Source organism: Mobula birostris, chromosome 12, assembly GCF_030028105.1.
Source record: "Mobula birostris isolate sMobBir1 chromosome 12, sMobBir1.hap1, whole genome shotgun sequence".
Classification (NCBI taxonomy): domain Eukaryota; kingdom Metazoa; phylum Chordata; class Chondrichthyes; order Myliobatiformes; family Myliobatidae; genus Mobula; species Mobula birostris.
This window is the reverse complement of record NC_092381.1, coordinates 48,375,946-48,397,180: the sequence shown is the minus strand read 5'-3', so window position 1 is coordinate 48,397,180 and position 21,235 is coordinate 48,375,946. Positions and strand designations below refer to the sequence as shown.

Genomic DNA, 21,235 nt, shown 5'->3' with positions numbered 1-21,235 from the left:
GATGGGCACCATGTTCAGTTTAGACAGGTTAGGCTGAAGGATTGATATCTGTGTTGTATTGCTTATGATTCTATGACTCTAACCTTTTACTGCCTTCAAAATTTAGAAAGCTGATCCCCAAGTTCAGGTTCCAGTTATCTGTTTAATACAAGGAGCAAAAATGGAGTAAACATTGACCCTTAGGAACAATTCTGTAGTTCCTCCATTCCAAGAAACATTCTTATACTGAATGTTTTTCCTATTTCTCAACTACCTTTCTTGTATTATGTGCCTAAATTGAAGACACCATATTGAAACCCTCTGAGAGTCCATGTACCAACTACCTGCTTCATTTCATCCAAATTTTCCTCAAACCCCAAGAAGGGATTGAAGGCAGATAAATCCCCAGGGCCAGATGGTCTGCATCCCAGGGTGCTTAAGGAAGTAGCCCAAGAAATAGTGGATGCATTAGTGATAATTTTTCAAAACTCGTTAGATTCTGGACTAGTTCCTGAGGATTGGAGGGTGGCTAATGTAACTCCACTTTTTAAAAAAGGAGGGAGAGAGAAACCGGGGAATTATAGACCGGTTAGCCTAACGTCGGTGGTGGGGAAACTGCTGGAGTCAGTTATCAAGGATGTGATAACAGCACATTTGGAAAGCGGTGAAATGATCGGACAAAGTCAGCATGGATTTGTGAAAGGAAAATCATGTCTGACGAATCTCATAGAATTTTTTGAGGATGTAACTAGTAGAGTAGATAGGGGAGAACCAGTGGATGTGGATTTTCAGAAGGCTTTTGACAAGGTCCCACACAGGAGATTAGTGTGCAAACTTAAAGCACACGGTATTGGGGGTAAGGTATTGGTGTGGGTGGAGAGTTGGTTAGCAGACAGGAAGCAAAGAGTGGGAATAAACGGGACCTTTTCAGAATGGCAGGCGGTGACTAGTGGGGTACCGCAAGGCTCAGTGCTGGGACCTCAGTTGTTTACAATATATATTAATGACTTGGATGAGGGAATTAAATGCAGCATCTCCAAGTTTGCGGATGACACGAAGCTGGGTGGCAGTGTTAGCTGTGAGGAGGATGCTAAGAGGATGCAGGGTGACTTGGATAGGTTGGGTGAGTGGGCAAATTCATGGCAGATGCAATTTAATGTGGATAAATGTGAAGTTATCCACTTTGGTGGCAAAAATAGGAAAACAGATTATTATCTGAATGGTGGCCGATTAGGAAAAGGGGAGGTGCAACGAGACCTGGGTGTCATTATACACCAGTCATTGAAAGTGGGCATGCAGGTACAGCAGGCGGTGAAAAAGGCGAATGGTATGCTGGCATTTATAGCGAGAGGATTGGAGTACAGGAGCAGGGAGGTACTACTGCAGTTGTACAAGGCCTTGGTGAGACCACACCTGGAGTATTGTGTGCAGTTTTGGTCCCCTAATCTGAGGAAAGACATCCTTGCCATAGAGGGAGTACAAAGAAGGTTCACCAGATTGATTCCTGGGATGGCAGGACTTTCATATGAAGAAAGACTGGATGAACTGGGCTTGTACTCATTGGAATTTAGAAGATTGAGGGGGGATCTGATTGAAACGTATAAGATCCTAAAGGGATTGGACAGGCTAGATGCAGGAAGATTGTTCCCGATGTTGGGGAAGTCCAGAACGAGGGGCCACAGTTTGAGGATAGAGGGGAAGCCTTTTAGGACCGAGATTAGGAAAAACTTCTTCACACAGAGAGTGGTGAATCTGTGGAATTCTCTGCCACAGGAAACAGTTGAGGCCAGTTCATTGGCTATATTTAAGAGGGAGTTAGATATGGCCCTTGTGGCTATGGGGGTCGGGGTATGGAGGGAAGGCTGGGGCGGGGTTCTGAGTTGGATGATCAGCCATGATCATAATAAATGGCGGTGCAGGCTCGAAGGGCCGAATGGCCTACTCCTGCACCTATTTTCTATGTATGTTTCTATGTATGTTAAACAGATCTCGCGATTAACAAATATATATCAACTCTCTTTGATAAGTCTCTACATTTCTTAAGGCACTGTATATTTATGTTACATCAAGGATTCTAAGAACTTGTCTGAGCCCAACAAAAGTAGTCACAGAGCAGACTGAGTCAAGTATGTAATTGAATACAGTGCTAGAATGCAGCAGTATTATTTTTATATTTACTGTTTGTGATGTTTAAAACAGTTGAATCAAGCTTTGATTTTTTTTACTCATAGATATTTACTTCATATCTTATCTTAGATAATTAGCACCATGGAACCTCAGGTGTCAAATGGCCCTACGTCCAACACACCCAATGGTCCATCAAGCAACAGTAGGAACTGCTCTTCACCGATGCAGACAGGGGCTCCAACAGATGACAGCAAAACCAACCTCATAGTCAACTATCTTCCTCAAAATATGACACAAGAAGAATTCAGAAGTTTGTTTGGGAGCATTGGCGAAATTGAATCATGCAAACTTGTTCGGGATAAAATAACAGGTTAGTTTGGGCCATGAGCATAAAGTGCCACTGCATTTCTCTTGAGAACGGTCCAAGCAACATATTTCAATTTGTCAAATTTAGTTCAGTGTACCAGAAAATTAAATGATTTTATATGCTTTACTTCCAAATAGGAACGTCCTGATTATCCTGCAGCAAGTGTTTGCTTGCTGCTTCTGTGTTAGCAGTCCAGGCAGATTTTATTTTGTTTAATTAGAGATACAGCACAGAACAGACCATTCCAGCCCTTGAGCTGTGCCACCCAGCAACACTCCGATTTAACCTTGGCCTAATCGTGGGGCAATTTACAATGACCAATTATCCTACTAGATGGTATATCTTTGGCCTGTGGGAAGAAACCAGAGCACCTGGAGGAAACCCATGTGCACAGAGCAAAGAACATACAAACTTGGTTTCACAGGACGCTGGAATTGAACTCCAAACTCCAACGACCCAAGCTATGATAGTAGCTACCTTAGTGCTCCACAGTACTATTGTAAAGATCATTGCTGCAGAGTTATCCATCATCTTTCTGGGTAAATGTATAAGTTATTGAGCCAATGAAGTTGCATTATATGTACTACCTTTTGTCTAAACAAATGCATCAACTGCTGTGGCCTTCTAATACATTTGACAGATATTTAACATCATATACTATTGCTAAAATATTACATGTTTTAAGTCTAAATATTTTGAAGAGAAGTTTCATAAACAATATGTCTTATTATTTGATTTTAACTTTGGGAAAGAATCGCAATTCAACTAATTTCTGTAAGAATCTTAGATTCTTCATTCCATGATGTAGCATTTGGCATTATTATCTGAAATGGAAATTTTCAAATCATCAGGCAGCATCTGTAGAGCAAGAAACAGAGTTAGTGTTTCATCAAGTTAGGAAAAGACAGTAAGCAAGCAAGTCTTAAGTTTTGAGAATTTGGATGGTTGGAGAGAACAGGGATCTACCACAATAGTGTGAAGACTGTTGCTGTTAACAGAGTGTGTGATGAAGTTTTGCATTGATCTGCTTGGAAGAAAGTAAGCAGAATGAGCTAAATGAGGACAATGGAGAGAAAGGGAAAATTGAAACTTGGAGAATCTGAACATATCAGTTGCTTGAAATCTGAAATGATCATCTGTGGTGAGAGTAAAGCTGAGTTAATTTTGCAGGTTAATTTTGGCACTTAATGGAAGCTAAATTTACTTTGAACTTTGAATACTGATTATCTGAGATTAAAGATTCCCAATGGTTGTATCATAACTAAATGGAACATGAGATGTTCAAAGTAAATTTATTATCAAAGTACATATATGTATGTTACTATATGCAACCCTGAGATTCCTTTTCTTGCAAATATATTCAGTAAATCCAAGAGCTATAATAGAATCAATGAAGGACCACACCCAACAGTATGGACAAGCAACCAATGTGCAAAAGACAACAAACTGCAAATAGTAAAGAAAAATAATATAAATAAAATAATAGTAAGGTTGAATGAAGTTATCCCATCGGTTCAAGAACCAGATAGATGAGGAATAATAACTATTCCTGAACCTGGTGGTGTGAGTCCTGAGGTTTCTGCACCTTCTTCCTGATGGCTGCAGCAAGAAGAGAACATGACTTGGGTGATAGGGTCCCTGATTTCCATGTTGCTTTGCTGTGACAGCTCTCTATGTAGATATGCTCAATGGTGTCTTTACCCACAATGAACTAGGCTGTATCCACTACTGTTTGTAGGAATTTCCATTCAAGGGCAGTGGTGTGTCCATACCAGGCCATGATGCAACCAGTCAATATACTCTGCACCACACATCTATAGGAATTTGTCAGAGTTTCAGGTGTCTGCCAAATCTTCGCAAACCTCTAAGGAAGTAGAGGCACTGCAGTGCTTTCTTCGTAATTGCACTTACATGCTGGACCCAGGACAAGTCCTCTGAAATGATAACATCAAGGAATTTAAAGTTGCTGATCCTCTCCACCTCTGATCCCCTGGTGAGGACTGGCTTATGGACCTCTGGTTTCTTCCTCCTGAAATCAATAATTAGCTCCTCTGTCTTGTTGACCTTGAGTGAGAGGTTGTTGTTGTGGCACCACTTAGCCAAATTTTCATTTTCCCTATGGTATGCTGATCCATCACCATCTTTGATTTGGCCAACAAACTTGAACTATTCAGCAAACTTGAATATGGCGTTGGAGCTGTGCTTAGCCTCCCAGTCATAAGTATAAAATGAGTGGAACAGAGATCTAAGCACACAGTCTGAGTTGATGGAGATTGTGGAGAAGATGTTGCCAATCCAAACTGACTGCAGTCTGTAAATGAGGAAATTAAGGATCCAATTGCACGGGGTGGTAGTAGGGGAACCATGCATCCTTCCAAGAATTCTGGTATAAGATAGCACTGGTGAAGCACAGCAACAACTTGCTGGCAGCAAACACAACCATTAACTACTTTATTTATCACATTTTTTCTGGTAAGCGATCACTGCAATCACTAGTCTATAACTTCCCTTTCAGAAATGAGTAATCATGAAAGAGGTGTGCAGTAACATAGAATATTGTTCATCACATAGTTGCACAAAACTTATCGTGATCTTTTTGTCAGATTCGGGTTTATAATCACTGACATTTGTCATGAAATTTGTTCTTTTGCAACAACTGTACAGAGCAATATATAAAAATTGCTATAAATTACAAAAAGAATATATTTTTAAAAAATAAATAATGCAAAAAGAAGGCAAAATAGCGAGGTAGTTTTCATGGGTTCATTAACTATTTTGAAATGTGATAGTGGAGGGGAAGAAGCTGTTCCTTAAACATTGAGTGTGCATCTTCAGGCTCCTGTGTGTCCTCAATGATGGTAGTAATGAGAAGAGGGCGTGTCCTGGATGGTGAAGATCCTTCATGATGGATACCGCCACCTTGAATCATCACCTTTTGAAAATGTCCTCAGTGATTCTAAATGCACTATTAGAATCAGTTTTTTGAATTTTGGCTTCATAATGTAGCACTTTTGATGTAAAGCAATGAATTTCCAAAAGCACTATTATCATTATAGCATGCATAGTGCATGGATCAAAGGTGAGCCTCCTGCCAGTGTGTTCTGAAGCAATGCTTGCAACTCCTTAACATTAAACGGGATTCTGTATAATGAAGTCCTGAGGATCGTGTCACAGTTTGTCATCTAACTTAAGCTGAGTTACTGCTGGTTGCTGGGCAGTAAGAGGAGCAGTAACAAGAGAGGAGGATAAATTGAAGATGGAAGGTGAAGGAGACAACTGAATTCTGGCCAGACAGTCAAGATCTAATGGAGATTCTCCCTAAATCAATATTTGTTTTAACCTTTCACTGCAGCTCCTCATTTTGATCTAAAACACAGAAAACCATCCATTTATATTTCCATCCATTGTAACATATCCATCAGATCTTGCAACATCACTGATCACATTGTGCCTTTTCCTTTTGCCGAATGAATTTCAGTGGATCAACTTACAGACAACCTCATGCAGCCCTAAGACCGGAAGGCAGCTTTCAACTATGAGTAGTTCGTTCATTATCTGCCCTGTCATTTTGACGTGCGATCATGGTCTTTCCATGACCATGATTGTTCTTGGCAAATTTTTCTACAGATGTGTTTGCCTTCTTTGGTAAATTTGGTAACGAAACCAAATTTCCCTTGGAATTAATAAAGTATATCTATCTATCTTCTGGGTGGTGTCTTTACAAGATGGGTGACCCCAACCATTATCAATATTCTTCACAGTTTGTCTGCCTGGCGTCACTGATTGCATAACGAGTACTTACGATATGTACCCGCTGCACATATGACTATCCATCATTTGCACCCATGGTTTCATGTGATCTTGATTGTGGGTGGGTGGGGGGTGTCTAAGCAAGTGCTAAGCCTTGCCCTAGGATGACGTGCAGGCTAATGGAGGAAAGGAGAGCCTTATACCTCCTTTGATAGAGACGTATCTCCAGCCCACCACCCAAAGCATGAGTAGTAGCCTAAACTTCCATTGCAACATTCCAATATTCAGTAGCTTTACCTTGTACTACAGTAGAAATTGAGACACTGACAATCAAGTGCAATTGTTGGTTGGATTGGCCTATGTTGAAATGGAACTGGCTGGACAGGATAGTGTTAGTTCTATGCAAAGACATCTGCAAAATTGAACCTGGACATCCCTCTGCTCCCTGTAGTTGCTCTCAGGCTTTCAGAGTACCTTGCTTTTCATTGTGCATACATAATCTTACTGCTAAGACACCTCCATTGTCATCTTTGTCATAGCTTGTTGCTGCAAAACTGCTATTAATCTTTAGAAAATTGAATACCATTATTTAAAATCATAGCTACATAAATTAGATTAACAAGTTGCCAAAAGAGAAATGAACGAAGGCAGGTTTATGGTAAAAATGTTTTGAGAACAAAGTTGGGAAGGTTGGTTGAGAACGGTGAAATGGTTCTTTGACCATATACAAGTCAGGAGAAGAAATTGTGATTGTTAGATAAAGGGGAAGTGGATTGTGGCCAGAAGGATTCAGCATAAACCTCTGACCATCTTCAATGACCATGGCATCACCTGGCTTTGTTAGTTATGCTAGCATTCTTTCCTCTAGAGTGGTGAGTTCCTGAGATGCAATATAACCCCTCCCATTTGTTGTAGTTGCAGTGATTGTGAACTGCAGGAGAAAAGGAGTCAGCAAATACCTCAGCTGAGATCTGTCTGCTACGGATGAATGTTCATAGTCTTTTTTAGAAATGGTGTGAGCATGAATATGAAAGCAAAAAAAAAAGAGGTGGAGTAAGTCCCCTCAAGCCTGCACTGCCATCGGTCTGATTATGGCCAATTGATGCTGGCATTTTTAACTGTTCTGTCCCAGTTCCCCATAATGCTCAATTCCTCAATCTTTCAAATGTCATCCTTAATACTTCTCTATGATCTGACCTCCTGCAACCCTAAGAGCAGAGAATTTCAGAGATTCCTTACATTATGAGAGAAGAAATTTATTCATACCTCAGTTTTAAATGATGGTCTCCATATTTTGTAAGTCAGGTGCTCTTTGTTCATGACTTTTCACTTGTGAAAACATCTCAACATCTGCTTTTGTCAAGTACCCTTAGGATCTTATATGTTAGTAAACTCCACGAAATACAGGCCCAAAGTTTTGAAGCTCTTTTGATAGAACAACCCAGGAATAGTGATTTTTGCAATCAGGTTTATCATCACTGATATACGTTGTGAAATGTGTTGTTTTGCAGCAGAGTACAATGCAGGACTTGCTGTAAGTTAGAAAATAAATTGATTGCTCGTGCAAAAGAGGAATAATGAGGTAAAGTTCATTGACTATTCAGAATTCTGATGGCACAACATAAAAAGCTCTTCATAAAATGTTGAGTGAGGGTCTTCATGTTCCTGTACCACCTCCTCAATGGTAGTAATAAGAATATGACATGTACTGGATGGTGAAAATCCTCAATGACAGATCCCGTTTTCTTGAGACATGACTTTTTAAAGATGTCTCTGTGGTGAGGAGGCTAGTGTCCATGATGGAGCTGGCTGCCTTCTTGAAGCACCATCTCTTGAAGACATCTTCGACAGAGGAGAAGATTGTGCTCATGATGGAGTCTCTGCAGCCTCTTTTGATCCTGTACATCGTAATCTCCTTACCAGGCAGTGAAGGAGCCAATCAAAATGCTCTTTACTGTACTTCTCTTCTGTACCAAATCTCTTCAAACCCCTAACAAAGTAAAGCCGCCAGTGTGCCTTCCTTGTGGTTGCAGTAATGTATTAGGCCCAGAATGGATCCTCTGAGATTTTGGCACACAGAAGCTTGACGCTGCTCCCTCTTTCCACTTTTAACCCCTCATTGAGTACTGGTTATATGCTTTCCCGACTTCTTCCTCTTGCTGAGGTCCTCAGTCATGTCCTTTGTCTTGCTGACATTGAGTGCGAAGTTGTTACTGAGATACCACTCAACCAGCCAATTTATCTCACTCCTTTATACCTCCTTGTCGCCATCTGAGACTCTGGCAACAACAGTGGTGGCACTGCCAAATTTATAGGTTGCATTTGAGTTGTGCCTACCCACAATGTCATGAGTGTAGGGAGCTTAGAGCAGTGGGCTGAGCATATCCTTGAGGTGTGGCAATGTTGATTGTCAATGAGGAGATGTTATTCGTAATCCATACTGACTCTGATCTCCCAGGGATCCAGTTTCAGAGGGAGGTACCAGGGCCCAGGTTTTGAAGCTTGTTGATTAGCAATGTGGAGATGATGGTGTTGAACACTGAGTTGTAATTGATCAACAGCAGCCTACAGATGTTTTGCTGTTGTCAAAACCAAGTGAAGAACCAGTGAGATTGCAGTTGCAGCAGGTCCAAGTCCTTGGTCAGGCACATGTTAGTTGCAGCCATGACTAATCTCTCAAATCATCTTATCACAGTGAATGTGAGTGCTATCTTTGAACTGCCTCCAATATTTTCCTTGTTACGTTATGGTTCCAAAACTATGCACAGTATTCCAGGTGTGGCCTTACGAATGTCCTGTGCAACTGTGTCAAAATCAACCAATTTTTAAATACTAACTCCCTTGTAAAAATGGCCAATATGCCATATGTCTTCTCTACTGCTTGTTAGAGCTGCCTAATAACATTTTATGATTCATACATTGAACACCTAAATCCCTTTGAACTTTATTCATTTGCAATTTCTTTCCATTATACTAACATTATGTGTTCTGATTCTTCATACCAAAATGTTTTAACCTCACACTTTCCTTACATTAATTCCAATTGTCAAGTTTTTTGCCTGCTCACTGAACCTATTTATATTCCATTGCAAAATCATAATGTCCTTAGAATAATATGCCCTTCCACCTTTTTTTCAAATCATTGGCAAAGTTGTAAATCTTAAATTTTGTTCCCTTTTCTAGACCATTTATATGAATAGTAAACAATTGAGAGCCATGAACCCCGGGTTTACACCACAGGTTAGATCTGTTCAGCAATCGAAAGGCATATTACTATCTTAATAGAAGGAAACTGCAAAGAAATAAGATCAAAGGAATCTAGGTGTTATAGTGCATGAATTTATTCCAAGTCTTTATTTTTTATGGGACAGGTAATTTTCAGTCCACACTTCCTTCGATACTTTGCCCTCTAATTTTATTTATTAGTTATATACATTTGAAAAGCTTGCAAAATTCACAAGCTCCCCTCTGTCAACTTCCCTTGTCACATCATCAAAGAATTGAGCAAATTTGTCAAAAGTCATTTACCTTGTATAAAACCACAGATAGATAGGTACTTTATTGATCTCAAAGGAAATTACAGTCTCACAGTAGCATTACAAGTGCACAGATATATAAATATTAGAAGAGAACTAAGAAAGAATAAAAACAACATTAAAAATAAGATGTACAAGATTTACAAATCAAAGATTACAAGATTTACAAGTTCACACTGATGAGATGGTAGTGGAGGAATTCCTGTAATATTATACAGTAATGGGTGCACATTCACACCGTCCAGATAAGGAGTGATGGTGGTGTTGCACAGGGAGTCCACAATAGCAGAGCGTGACAAACAGAGGTTAATAACAGTCTAACAGGAGGGGGTCATCACTTCCCCGGCTATAGGTTGACTCATAGAGCCTAATGACTGAGGGTAAGAATGACCTCATATAGGACTCTTTGGAGCAGCACAGTTGGTTTAGTCTATAACTGAAAGTGCTCCTCTGTTCAGCCAAGGTGGCATGCAGAGGGTGAGAAATATTTTCCAGGTTGCCAGGATTTTCCGGAGGGTCCTTTGTTCTACCACAACCTCCAGTATGTCCAGTTTGACTCTTATAACAGAGCCAGCCTTTCTAATCAGTTTATTGAGCCTGTTGGCATCACCCATGTTGATGCCATTACCCCAGCACACCACTGTATAGAGCATTGTACTGGCGACAACAGACTGGTAAAATATGTGAAGGAGAGGCCTGCATACAAAGGGCCCCAGTCTCCTCAGGAAGTAGAGCGACTCTGCTTCTTCTTGTACACAGCCTCTGTGTTGGTACTGCACTCAAGTCTGTCATCCAGGTTCACCCCCAGGTGCTTTGCAGGTCTTCACCACATCCACGTCCTCACCATCAATATTAACAAGGAGCAGTGCAGGCTTGGTCTTCCTAAAGTCCATCATCATCTCCTTTGTCTTACTGATGTTGAGCTGCAGATGATTCAGCTTGTACCATTCGACGAAGTCCTCCACCAGAGCCCTGTGTTCATCCTCCTGTCCTCCCTTTCTTCACCCAGCTATTGCTGAGTCATCAGAGAATTTCTGCATATGACATGACTCCATGTTGTATCTAAAGTCTGAGGTATACAGGGCAAACAGGAAGAGAGCCAATACGGTGCCCAGTGGGGCACCAGTGTTACTTATAGCCATGGCAGACACACAGCTCTGAAGCTACACAAACTGTGGTATGCTAGTCAGTTAATCCATTATCCAGGATACACTGGAAGTGCCAGCCTGTATTGACTGGAACATTTCCCCCAGCAAAGAGGGTTGTATGGTATCAAAGGCACTAGAAAAATCAAAAAAAAAAACATAATGCTCTGAGTGCTTCCCTGCCTATACAAATGTGAGTAGGCTCTGGTCAGCAGGTAGATGATACCATCTTTGACTACAGTGTGCTCCTGGTAGGCAAACTGCAGAGGTCAGAGACGAGCCAGGATCAGCCTCTCTAGGGTCTTCATGACGTGTGAGGTCAGGGCCACTGGACAAAAGTCATTCAAGACTTTTGGTCGGCCGTTCTTGGGTACTGCGACCACATGTGATATTTCCCACACAGGACCCTTTCCAGGCTTGAGACTCAGATTGAAAGTGTACGGGAGAACTCCACACAACTGCTCAGCACACTGCTTCTAGCTCCTTGCAGTTCAGACTATCCAGTCCCAATGCTTTGCCATGTCTGAGTTTCCCCAGAGCCCTTCTCACCTGCTCCGTTATGAAGATGAGTCCACAAAGACTTGGGAGTTGGTGGCAGGTGGGATCTAGGGGAGGTGAAGAGCAGTTCATATATAGAGGTGTGGATGGTAGGTGCAGGGGAAGGAAAGGGTGTAGACAGTGGTAGCCTATGTTGTTTGTCCACGTGTTGAACTGCACGAGGGAGGAGAGGAGATGTTGGTGCTGAGGGACCATTGGGTGTCTCAGCACCTGGGGTGTGTAAACAGGAGGGAAGTTTTCAAACTTTGAAAAATTGGTTTAACTGATTAGCCCATTCACGGCTTCATTCCAAGGCTCTGCAGCCAGGCAATTGAAGCCAGTGATGTTCCTCATGCCTCTCCACACCTCCCGTGTGCTACCCTGCTCAAGCTTGTTCTCTATCTCTCTCCTGTATTCCTCCTTGCTGTCAAGGTTTGATTATACCCAGCTTTACTAAATGACAAGTTATTTTCTCTTTGATTATGAACTAAAACCTTGTGAACAATCAGTATTATATTAACTGCCCTGTAGTTCACCCCATCTATCTTCATTTTTGAACGAGGAGTCATTTTGGCTATTTTCCACGTTGGTTGGTTAATGTATGACAGCAATAGGGAACATATAAAGGACAATGAATTATTTTAGTGTTGGATGAATGATGGGAATTTACTGCATTGAGGAGTGGATGACAGTAATTTTGCATTTGGAGAAACAGAGATGAAGAGCATTACTAAATATGACCATTCATTACTTAGATATACCTGTAAATGTGCACCAGCTCTAGAGTTAGACTCTGTCATTGACTTGCGTTGCAAAGTCCTCTCATTGACATTTAACAGTAAGCCTAAAGGTCTCTTCATAAACGCACCAGTTCTCAAAACCCTACAAAAATGACAGCTTTCTCCCTTTCCACCTTGTTGACCTTTGCCTGAAGTATTAACTTGGAAAAACCAGGCTTGCAGTGTTGCCATGTACATGGCTGCCTGACGTCTGGAGTCACAAACCACCTTGTTCAAAACAAAAACACAGCCTTAGAGGGATGGTTATTGCTGGTTAGTTCCATTTTTTTTGTTGGCTAATCCTAAATTGAGGAATGGTTATCAAAGCTAAAACCAGCAACAACCGATCATGCCAGATTACTGTGCTCTCTGTAGATTACTTAAGGCCCATTCATTTTAAGGGCAGTCATTCTACATGTGAGTGAAAAGGAAAGCACAGATAGGAATACAGACTTAATTACTAAGGTAGTTGTAAATGTTATTTGTTTTACTGTATAGCTTCTAATTAGTTTAATATGTTCAATTTTGTTTTACATCTTCTTTTAATAGTCTTTCAATCAATTTTGATAGTTTTTAATCTGAAACATTTATTACCAGTGACTGTCACTTTATTTAATGCAAGCTGTCAAAACAATCAGGGTGGCCCTGTGGAGGGCTTGGAGATTTTGAGGTCACTGCCAGCCTGAGGCCTCCGTCGGTCAGAGTTGATCATGGATGTTGTGCCCTGGCTGTATAGATATGCAAGCCTGGGCAGTACAATATGGAGAGCAAGCTGTTGCCAGGTAGTAAGCTCCCCCTTTCCACATATTTGATGAACCCAAAGGAACGGCAGAGTCCGATACAGTTTGGTACAAGCAACGTCACAGGAGTTGCCAGTCAACATTGAATTCAATGTAGGACTAACTTAGGGACTGGAGCTCCGGATTGTTCCCTCAGGGTTTACTCCTGAAACCTTCCCCGTTAGTGGGTGTAGCCACAAGGTAGCAGAATTTTGAGATCATAGTTTTCCTTCTAGATGAGGTGCCAACCACTGCTGATGAGCCCCATCTGCCCAAAGTGACTGGTTGTAAGGTGCCAGTAACCTGCCTTTGCACCTTCTCCTGTCAGTAGGAATGGTTCTGCTGGGCTTAACAGCTAAGCCACATGTGAAGGCCAGGTGCTGGAGTTGGTTATTTGAGATGCACACCACTGGGAGCACTTAATGGGTAGTGGGAGCTTGTCCCCATTACCATCCCGGCTATAACAACCTTAAGGTTACAGCCAACCATCCACGACAAAAAACTAGTGTGACCTGAGGAATGAGTGAGGGTGTTAGGATGGATCAAAAGCAGCCCAGTCAAATACATTTGAAATCATGTTCAAAATGAACACATCTTCAGTCAGGGGCACCGCCCTGCAATCCCTCGATTTAATCTGAGCCTAATCACGGGACAATTTACAATGACCAATTAATCTACCAACGGGTATGTCGTTGGACTGTGGGAGGAAACTGGAGCACCCAGAGGAAACCCACGCGGTCACGGGGAAAACATTCAAACTCCTTACAGGCAGCAGCAGGAATTAAACCCAGGTCACCATGCCGCCCCACTACAATGTGCTAAAGGTAGTGGATTCGGCCCAGTACATCACAGATAAAGCCCTCTCAGCCCTTGAGCACATCTACATGAAATACTATCTTAGGAAAGCAGCATTCATCATTGGAGATCCCCACTACCCAGGTCATGCTTTCTTCTCACTGCTGCCATCCAATTGAAGATACAAGAGCCTCAAGACTCTCATTACCAGGTTCAAGAATAGTTACTACCCTTTAACCATCAGGCACTTGAATAAAAGAGGATAACTACCCTCACCTTCACTTGCCCATCATTGAAGTGTTCCCACAACCAATGATCTGACTTTAAGGACTCTTTATCTCATGTTCTCAGTATTTATTGCTATTTATTTAGGTTCAATGGGTACAATTAATGTCAGAGAAATAGAAACAATATACATCCTGAAATTCTTTTTCTTCGCAAGCATCCACAAAAACCGAGGAGCGCCCCAAAGAATGAATGGTAATTAAGGTTAGACCCCCAAAGCCCCCTCTCAGCTCCCCCTCCCAGCACAAGCAGCAGCAAGGCAGTGACCCCCCCCACCCCCACCAGCAAAAAAGCATCAGCACTCTCCACCAAATACTCAAGCCTGCAGCAAAGCATCAGTAAAGACATAGACTTGCAGTACCCCAAGACTACTAGTTCACCTGGTAATTCGATATACCACAGGCTCTCTCTTTCCCTAATAAGGGAAAAAGGGGTGTCCCCGTTTCACAGCAAGAGGGGAGACATAAACAGCTGGCTGATTTATGATGTTAAAAGTCTGTTGCGTCGCTTTTTCCGAGCTCTGGACCCAGAGAATCAGCCCCAGAAAGGCTCAGATCTCTGGGCACACAACCCACAGCAACTAACCCGCTGCTCCCAACGTTCCGTATTTTCCCGTGACATTTCAGTCAGGGGCACCAGCCTAGAATCTGCACATCTCCAGAGCCAGGAGAATCCGGCACCCTGAAGGCACACTAATCTTCCAGGCCACGTCCTTGGGATATCAAAGAATGGCCGGCTGTGAAGCCCTGAGAGTGGGTCCCATTCCTGCTAAGTCAGAGTGTAACTCCAGGCCAGGGTCTTCAAAAGATTAGATTAGGTTATGAGGACACTCAGTCCTCATTTATTGTCATTTAGAAATGCCTGCATTAAAAAATGATACAATGTTCCTCCAGAAAGATATCACAGAAACACAGGACAAACCAAGACTAAAACTGACAAAACCACATAATTATAACATATAGTTACAACAGTGGAAAGCAATACCGTAATTTGATAAAGAGCAGACCATGGGCATGGTAAAAAATAAGTCTCAAGTCCCGATAGCCCCATCATTTCACGCAGACGGTAGAAGGGAGAAACTCCCTCTGCCATGAACCTCCAAGCGCCGCAAACTTGCTAATGCATTGGAAGCACTAGACCACAGCTGACTCTGAGTCTGTCCGAAAACTTCGAGCTTCCGACCAGCCCTTTGACACCGAGCACCATCCTCTGTCAAGCACTTCGACCCTGCCCCAGCCGCCAAGCAACAAAGCCGAGGACTCGGGGCCTTCCCCTCCAGAGATTCTTTATCACACAGTAGCAGCGGCAGTGAATCAGGCATTTCAGAAGTTTCACCAGATGTTCCTCTATGCTTTCACGTCTGTCTCCATCAAATCAGGATTGTGCACGGCACCCTACTTGACAGATGATGGTGACAACAATATGAGTGAGGTTGATGTTCTGGAGTATGTTGATATTAAGGGAGAGGAGGTGTTGGAGTTGTTAAAATACATTAGGACGGATAAGTCCCCAGGGCCTGACGGAATATTCCCCAGGCTGCTCCACGAGGCAAGAGAAGAGATTGCTGAGCCTCTGGCTAGGATCTTTATGTCCTCATTGTCCACGGGAATGGTACCGGAAGATTGGAGGGAGGCGAATGCTGTCCCTTTGTTCAAAAAAGGAAGTAGGGATAGTCCGGGTAATTATAGACCAGTGAGCCTTACGTCTGTGGTGGGAAAGCTGTTGGAAAAGATTCTTAGAGATAGGATCTCTGGGCACTTAAAGAATCATGGTCTGATCAGGGACAGTCAGCATGGCTTTGTGAAGGGCAGATCGTGTCTAACAAGCCTGATAGAGTTCTTTGAGGAGGTGACCAGGCATATAGATGAGGGTAGTGTAGTGGATGTGATCTACATGGATATTAGTAAGGCATTTGACAAGGTTCCACACGGTAGGCTTATTCAGAAAGTCAGAAGGCATGGGATCCAGGGAAGTTTGGCCAGGTGGATTCAGAATTGGCTTGCCTGCAGAAGGCAGAGGGTCGTGGTGGAGGGAGTACATTCAGATTGGAGGATTGTGACTAGTGGTGTCCCACAAGGATCTGTTCTGGGACCTCTACTTTTCGTGATTTTTATTAACGACCTGGATGTGGGGGTAGAAGGGTGGGTTGGCAAGTTTGCAGACGACACAAAGGTTGGTGGTGTTGTAGATAGTGTAGAGGATTGTCGAAGATTGCAGAGAGACATTGATAGGATGCAGAAGTGGGCTGAGAAATGACAGATGGAGTTCAACCCGGAGAAGTGTGAGGTGGTACTCTTTGGAAGGACAAACTCCAAGGCAGAGTACAAAGCAAATGGCAGGAGACTTGGTAGTGTGGAGGAGCAGAAGGATCTGGAGGTACATGTCCACAGATCCCTGAAAGTTGCCTCACAGGTGGATAGGGTAGTTAAGAAAGCTTATGGGGTGTTAGCTTTCATAAGTCGAGGGATAGAGTTTAAGAGTCGCGATGTAATGATGCAGCTCTATAGAAGTCTGGTTAGGCCACACTTGGAGTACTGTGTCCAGTTCTGGTCGCCTCACTATAGGAAGGATGTGAAAGCATTGGAAAGGGTACAGAGGAGATTTACCAGGATGCTGCCTGGTTTAGAGAGTACGCATTATGATCAGAGATTAAGGGAACTAGGGCTTTACTCTTTGGAGAGAAGGAGGATGAGAGGAGACATGATAGAGGTGTACAAGATAATAAGAGGAATAGATAGAGTGGATAGCCAGCGCCTCTTCCCCAGGGCACCACTGCTCAATACAAGAGAACATGGCTTTAAGGTAAGGGGTGGGAAGTTCAAGGGGGATATTAGAGGAAGGTTTTTTACTCAGAGAGTGGCTGGTGCATGGAATGCACTGCCTGAGTCAGTGGGGGAGGCAGGTACACTAGTGAAGTTTAAGAGACTACTAGACAGGTATATGGAGGAATTTAAGGTGGGGGGTTATATGGGAGGTAGGGTTTGAGGGTCGGCACAACATTGTGGGCCGAAGGGTCTGTACTGTGCTGTACTATTCTGTGTTCTATGTTATGATAACAGATATCACCACCAGAGTGGCCGCTGCGAGCTGCATCGCGCCGCCATCTTCTCATCCCGCAAAAGAAATGTCAAAGATAGAAATAGAGCTGTTTCGGAAGATGCGAGCAAAGGAGTCGCCGTTTAGAGCCATCGTAACTTTGCTCCGCCCCCTTCCTCCTTTATATTTGCATCTGCACAGTTGATTGCCTTCTGCACTCTGGTTGATCTTTCATTGATCCTGGCATAGTAACTATTCTAGATTTGCTGAGTTTTCCCACAAGAAAATCTCAGGGTTGTACATGATGACATGTATGTACATTGATAATAAAATTTACTTTGTACAATGTAAATCTATTGAGGAAGAAATAATCACATGCCATAATACCAGAAGGTTTTTGTTTACATTTATTTATTTTTGAAGAACTGGGTACTGCTGACAAGACCACTCTTTATTGCCCTTCCCTAATTGCTGTCATAAGCATCCTGTAAGTCATCATAATAAATGCCAATCAATAATATCAGTGATACTGATATTTGCAAAACTGGAAATGGAGTAGTTAAATTCAATTAGATAGTACTTAGTTCATGCTTGAATGGTAATCATCATATAGAATTTCAGCGATACGGACAGATGATGAAAGACATCCAGAGTCCAGGCCTCTGCTCCACACTTTAAGGCCACTACGTGGACAGGTGACAAAGGACATCTGTGGATGTCAGACTGTTCCAGGTCAGTGATTCGCAGGATTAGGTGTCACTGGGAGCAGAAGACATCAGAGACAATGTGTCGATGTACCCAGAGTTCAGATTTGGAATTCAGGGTCTTGTCATCATCTACTCCAGGGGTCGATACTGAAGATCAAGGCTTGAAGGTCGATTGAAAGTCGAAGCCTGATATCTGAAAACTGGAGGCCTGCCCTGGAGTTGAAGCACTGTACATGTGTACGGGTGGGAGAGAGGAAAGGGACTTGTTCTTGTTGTTGTTTTGTTGCCTGTGATGAGCATTGTGTTGTATTCTTTGTTGTTCTGCCAGCATTATGGGAATGCTTTGTTTGTGCCAGAATGTGTGGTGACACTTGTAGGCTGCCCCTAGCATATCTTCGGCATAAACAGTGCATTTCACTGTATGTTTCGATGTACATTTGATAAATCTGAATCATGATTTGAATCTGAATTATTTGAAAAGGACAAGTGTCATCAGGAGTGAGTTTTATTTGAGCTGATAAAAAGAGTAAGCAGAGCAGCCATTATGCAAGTGGACCAGTGTTAGAGAACAGGCAGAGGCTAAGGGTGCTGAGTTATTTGTTATCATTTGTTTTTGACTGTTGAAACTTGGGTTTGAGAAGATAGAACCAAAGGTATAACAAGATCAGGAAGAAGAGGCTTAGTAAGTGACCTAGGTAAGAGTGAAACTCAGAGATTACAGAGATAACAAGTAAGCTTTTCTTTTATTGTCTGTAAACCCTCAGTCCTTAGTTCAGTGTTGGCAGAATGGTTAAGACATTGGAATTCTCCTCCTGTGTGATGCGGAATTTGAGGGTACCTAACAGTCTCCCTGATGACTACATGGCACAGGAAATGCACCCAATGTCAGCTTCCTGGCTGAAAAGGTCAAGGAACTGGATTTGGAACTGGAAGTACTCAGGACCGTTTGGGATGCTGAAAATCTCATAGATGAAACTTTTACTGAGGTGGTCACACCCAGAGTGCAGGGTTCAGGTAATAGATGGGTAACACCAGGAGAAGTAAGGGGAGTCGGCAGTCAGTGCAGGGTTCTCCTGTGGCCATTGCCCTCAGTGACAGCGATACCCATTTGGGGGGGGGGGGGTGACCTATCAGGGCACAGCAGCAGCAGCCAGGCCAGTGGGATTGTGGCAGGGAAGGCTCAAGTCAGGCAAATCGATAGTGATAGGAGACTCCATAGTTAGGGGAACAGACAAGATCCTTTGGGTACAAAAAAGACGATGTGGAACCTTCCAAGTGCTCGGGTCTAGGATGTCTCGGAGCAGCAGCAGAATATTCTCGGGGGCGGGGGTGGGTGGTGTTGCTGAGCAGCCAGAGGTGGTGCACATTACAATAATGACATGGGTAAAATGGGGGAAGAGGTCCTGCGCAGAGAGCATAGGGAGTTAGGAAAGAGGCTGAAGAGTAGGACCCACGAAGCAGTCATCTCTAGATACTCCCAGTGTCATGTGCTAGTCAGGGCAGGAAAGTAGTGCACATGAATGAGTGGCTGAGGAACTGGTGCATGAGGCGGGGTTTCGGGTTCTGGATCATTGGAACGTCTTCTGGAGCAAGATGATCTGTATCAGAGGGACGGGTTGCATGTAAACTGGAGGGGAACCAATATCCTGGCCAGGTGGTTCACGAGTGCTACTTGGGAAGGTTTAAACTAGTTTGGCGAGGGGGAAGTAGGGGTGTGATAGGTGTGAACCAGAGCACCAGCTCAGAAAGTGCTGAAGAGGAAGGTAGATATCAGGCCAGTAAAATCATGCAGGAACAAAGTGGTTAATGCAATAGGATGGATAATTTGAAATTTGTGTATTTTAATGCTAGGGTAAAGGTGATGAACTCAAAGCCTGGATCAGTACAGGGAACTATGATGTTGTGCCTATTACAAAGACTTGGAGAGGAATGGTGCTTAATGCCCCAGGGTGTCAATGTTTTGGGAAAGATTAAGAGGGAAGTAAAAGAAGGGTGGGGGAGTGGAGCTATAAATCAGCGACAATATCACAGCTGCATTCAGAAGGGGACATAATGGAGAACTCGTCTACTGAGTCTGTGTGGGCAGAACTCAAAAACAGGATGGGTGCAATCACTCTGATAGGATTGACCTACATACCCTCTCCCCATCCCCCCACCCACACAGATCAAATAAAGGTGTAAAACCGATAGGGTTGTTGTTATGGAGGACCCCAATTTTCTTAGTGCAAGATGGGGCAAAGTTTGTTGGGTTAGTTTGTTAAATCAATATATAGCTGAGGGGCAGCTATACTGAATCTAGTATTGGGTAATGAGTCTAGTCAGGCAACTGAGTGAGCAGTTAGGGAACAGTGACCACAGCTCCTTAAGTTTTAGGTTAGCTATAGATAGGGATAAGTATGGATCTTGCGGTAGAGTATTAAACTGGAGCTGGGCAAATTACAAGAGCATTTGGCAGTAACCAGAGAGAGTTAATTAGGAACAACTGTTTTTGGGCAAGTATACATCTGACATGTGGAGGGTGTTTAAAGACTGACTGCAAAGAGTACAGGACAGGAAAGGAAAGAATTCCAGTCACAAGGATGGCAAGGTAAGAGAACCTTGGATTTCGAGGGAGGTGATAAATATAGTGAAGGAAAAAAAAGGAAGCTAGAATCAAACAGAGCCCTTGAGGATTATAAAGAAACCAGAAAAGTACTTAAGGGAACTAGGAAAACCAAGGACCATGAAAAGTCCTTGGCAAGTAGGATTAAAGCAGATCCCAATTCTCCACATAGGTACATCAGGAGCAAGAGGATAACTAGAGGATGGGATTACTCAAGGATTAAGGGGGAAATTTGCTTGAATATGAAGGAGGTGGGTGAGGTGCTTACTGAGTATGTTACTTCAGTATTTACCAAGAAGGACGTGGATGATAGGGAGATCAGTGCTGAGAATATTAATATGCTTGGGCATTTCACAGTATAGAAAGAGATAGTATTGTGTCTCTTAAAGAACATTAAAGTCTCCAGGGCCTGATGAGATGTACTCTAGATTATTGAGAGATGCAAGAGAAGAGATTGCTGGGGCCTTGGCCAGTATTTTGGTGACACAGGCATGGTCCCAGCAGACTAGCAGGAGGTGATGTTGTTCCATTAGTCAAGAAGAGAACCAGAGATAATCTTGGAAATTATAGATGGGTGAGTCATGTCAGTGGTAGGCAGGTTACATGAGTGAATTCTTAGGGACATGATTTTTGAGCATTCAGAAAACCGTGGCCTAATTAGGGAGAACCAGCATGTGGCGTTGTGTGGGGCAAGTCACGTATTACTAACTTGATAGAGTTTTTTGACCAGTTTAGAAGGGTGATTGATAAAGGTATGTGTATAGATGTTGTCTACGGGGATTTTAGTAAGGTGTTTGACGAGGTCCCTCAT

The 21,235-nt window shown here is 42.9% G+C and overlaps 1 protein-coding gene across 4 annotated transcripts in view; it reads left to right on the top strand.

Moving 5' to 3' along the window:
- Positions 1–21,235, top strand: part of elavl4 (ELAV like neuron-specific RNA binding protein 4) — a 123,532-nt gene that overhangs the window by 45,908 nt on the left and 56,389 nt on the right. For all 4 annotated transcript variants that reach the window (XM_072274661.1, XM_072274660.1, XM_072274662.1 and 1 more), the window contains exon 2: positions 2,236–2,476. In XM_072274661.1, the coding sequence (XP_072130762.1) occupies positions 2,248–2,476 (229 nt within the window). In that variant the 5' untranslated portion in view covers positions 2,236–2,247. The remainder of the gene's footprint in view (positions 1–2,235; positions 2,477–21,235) is intronic.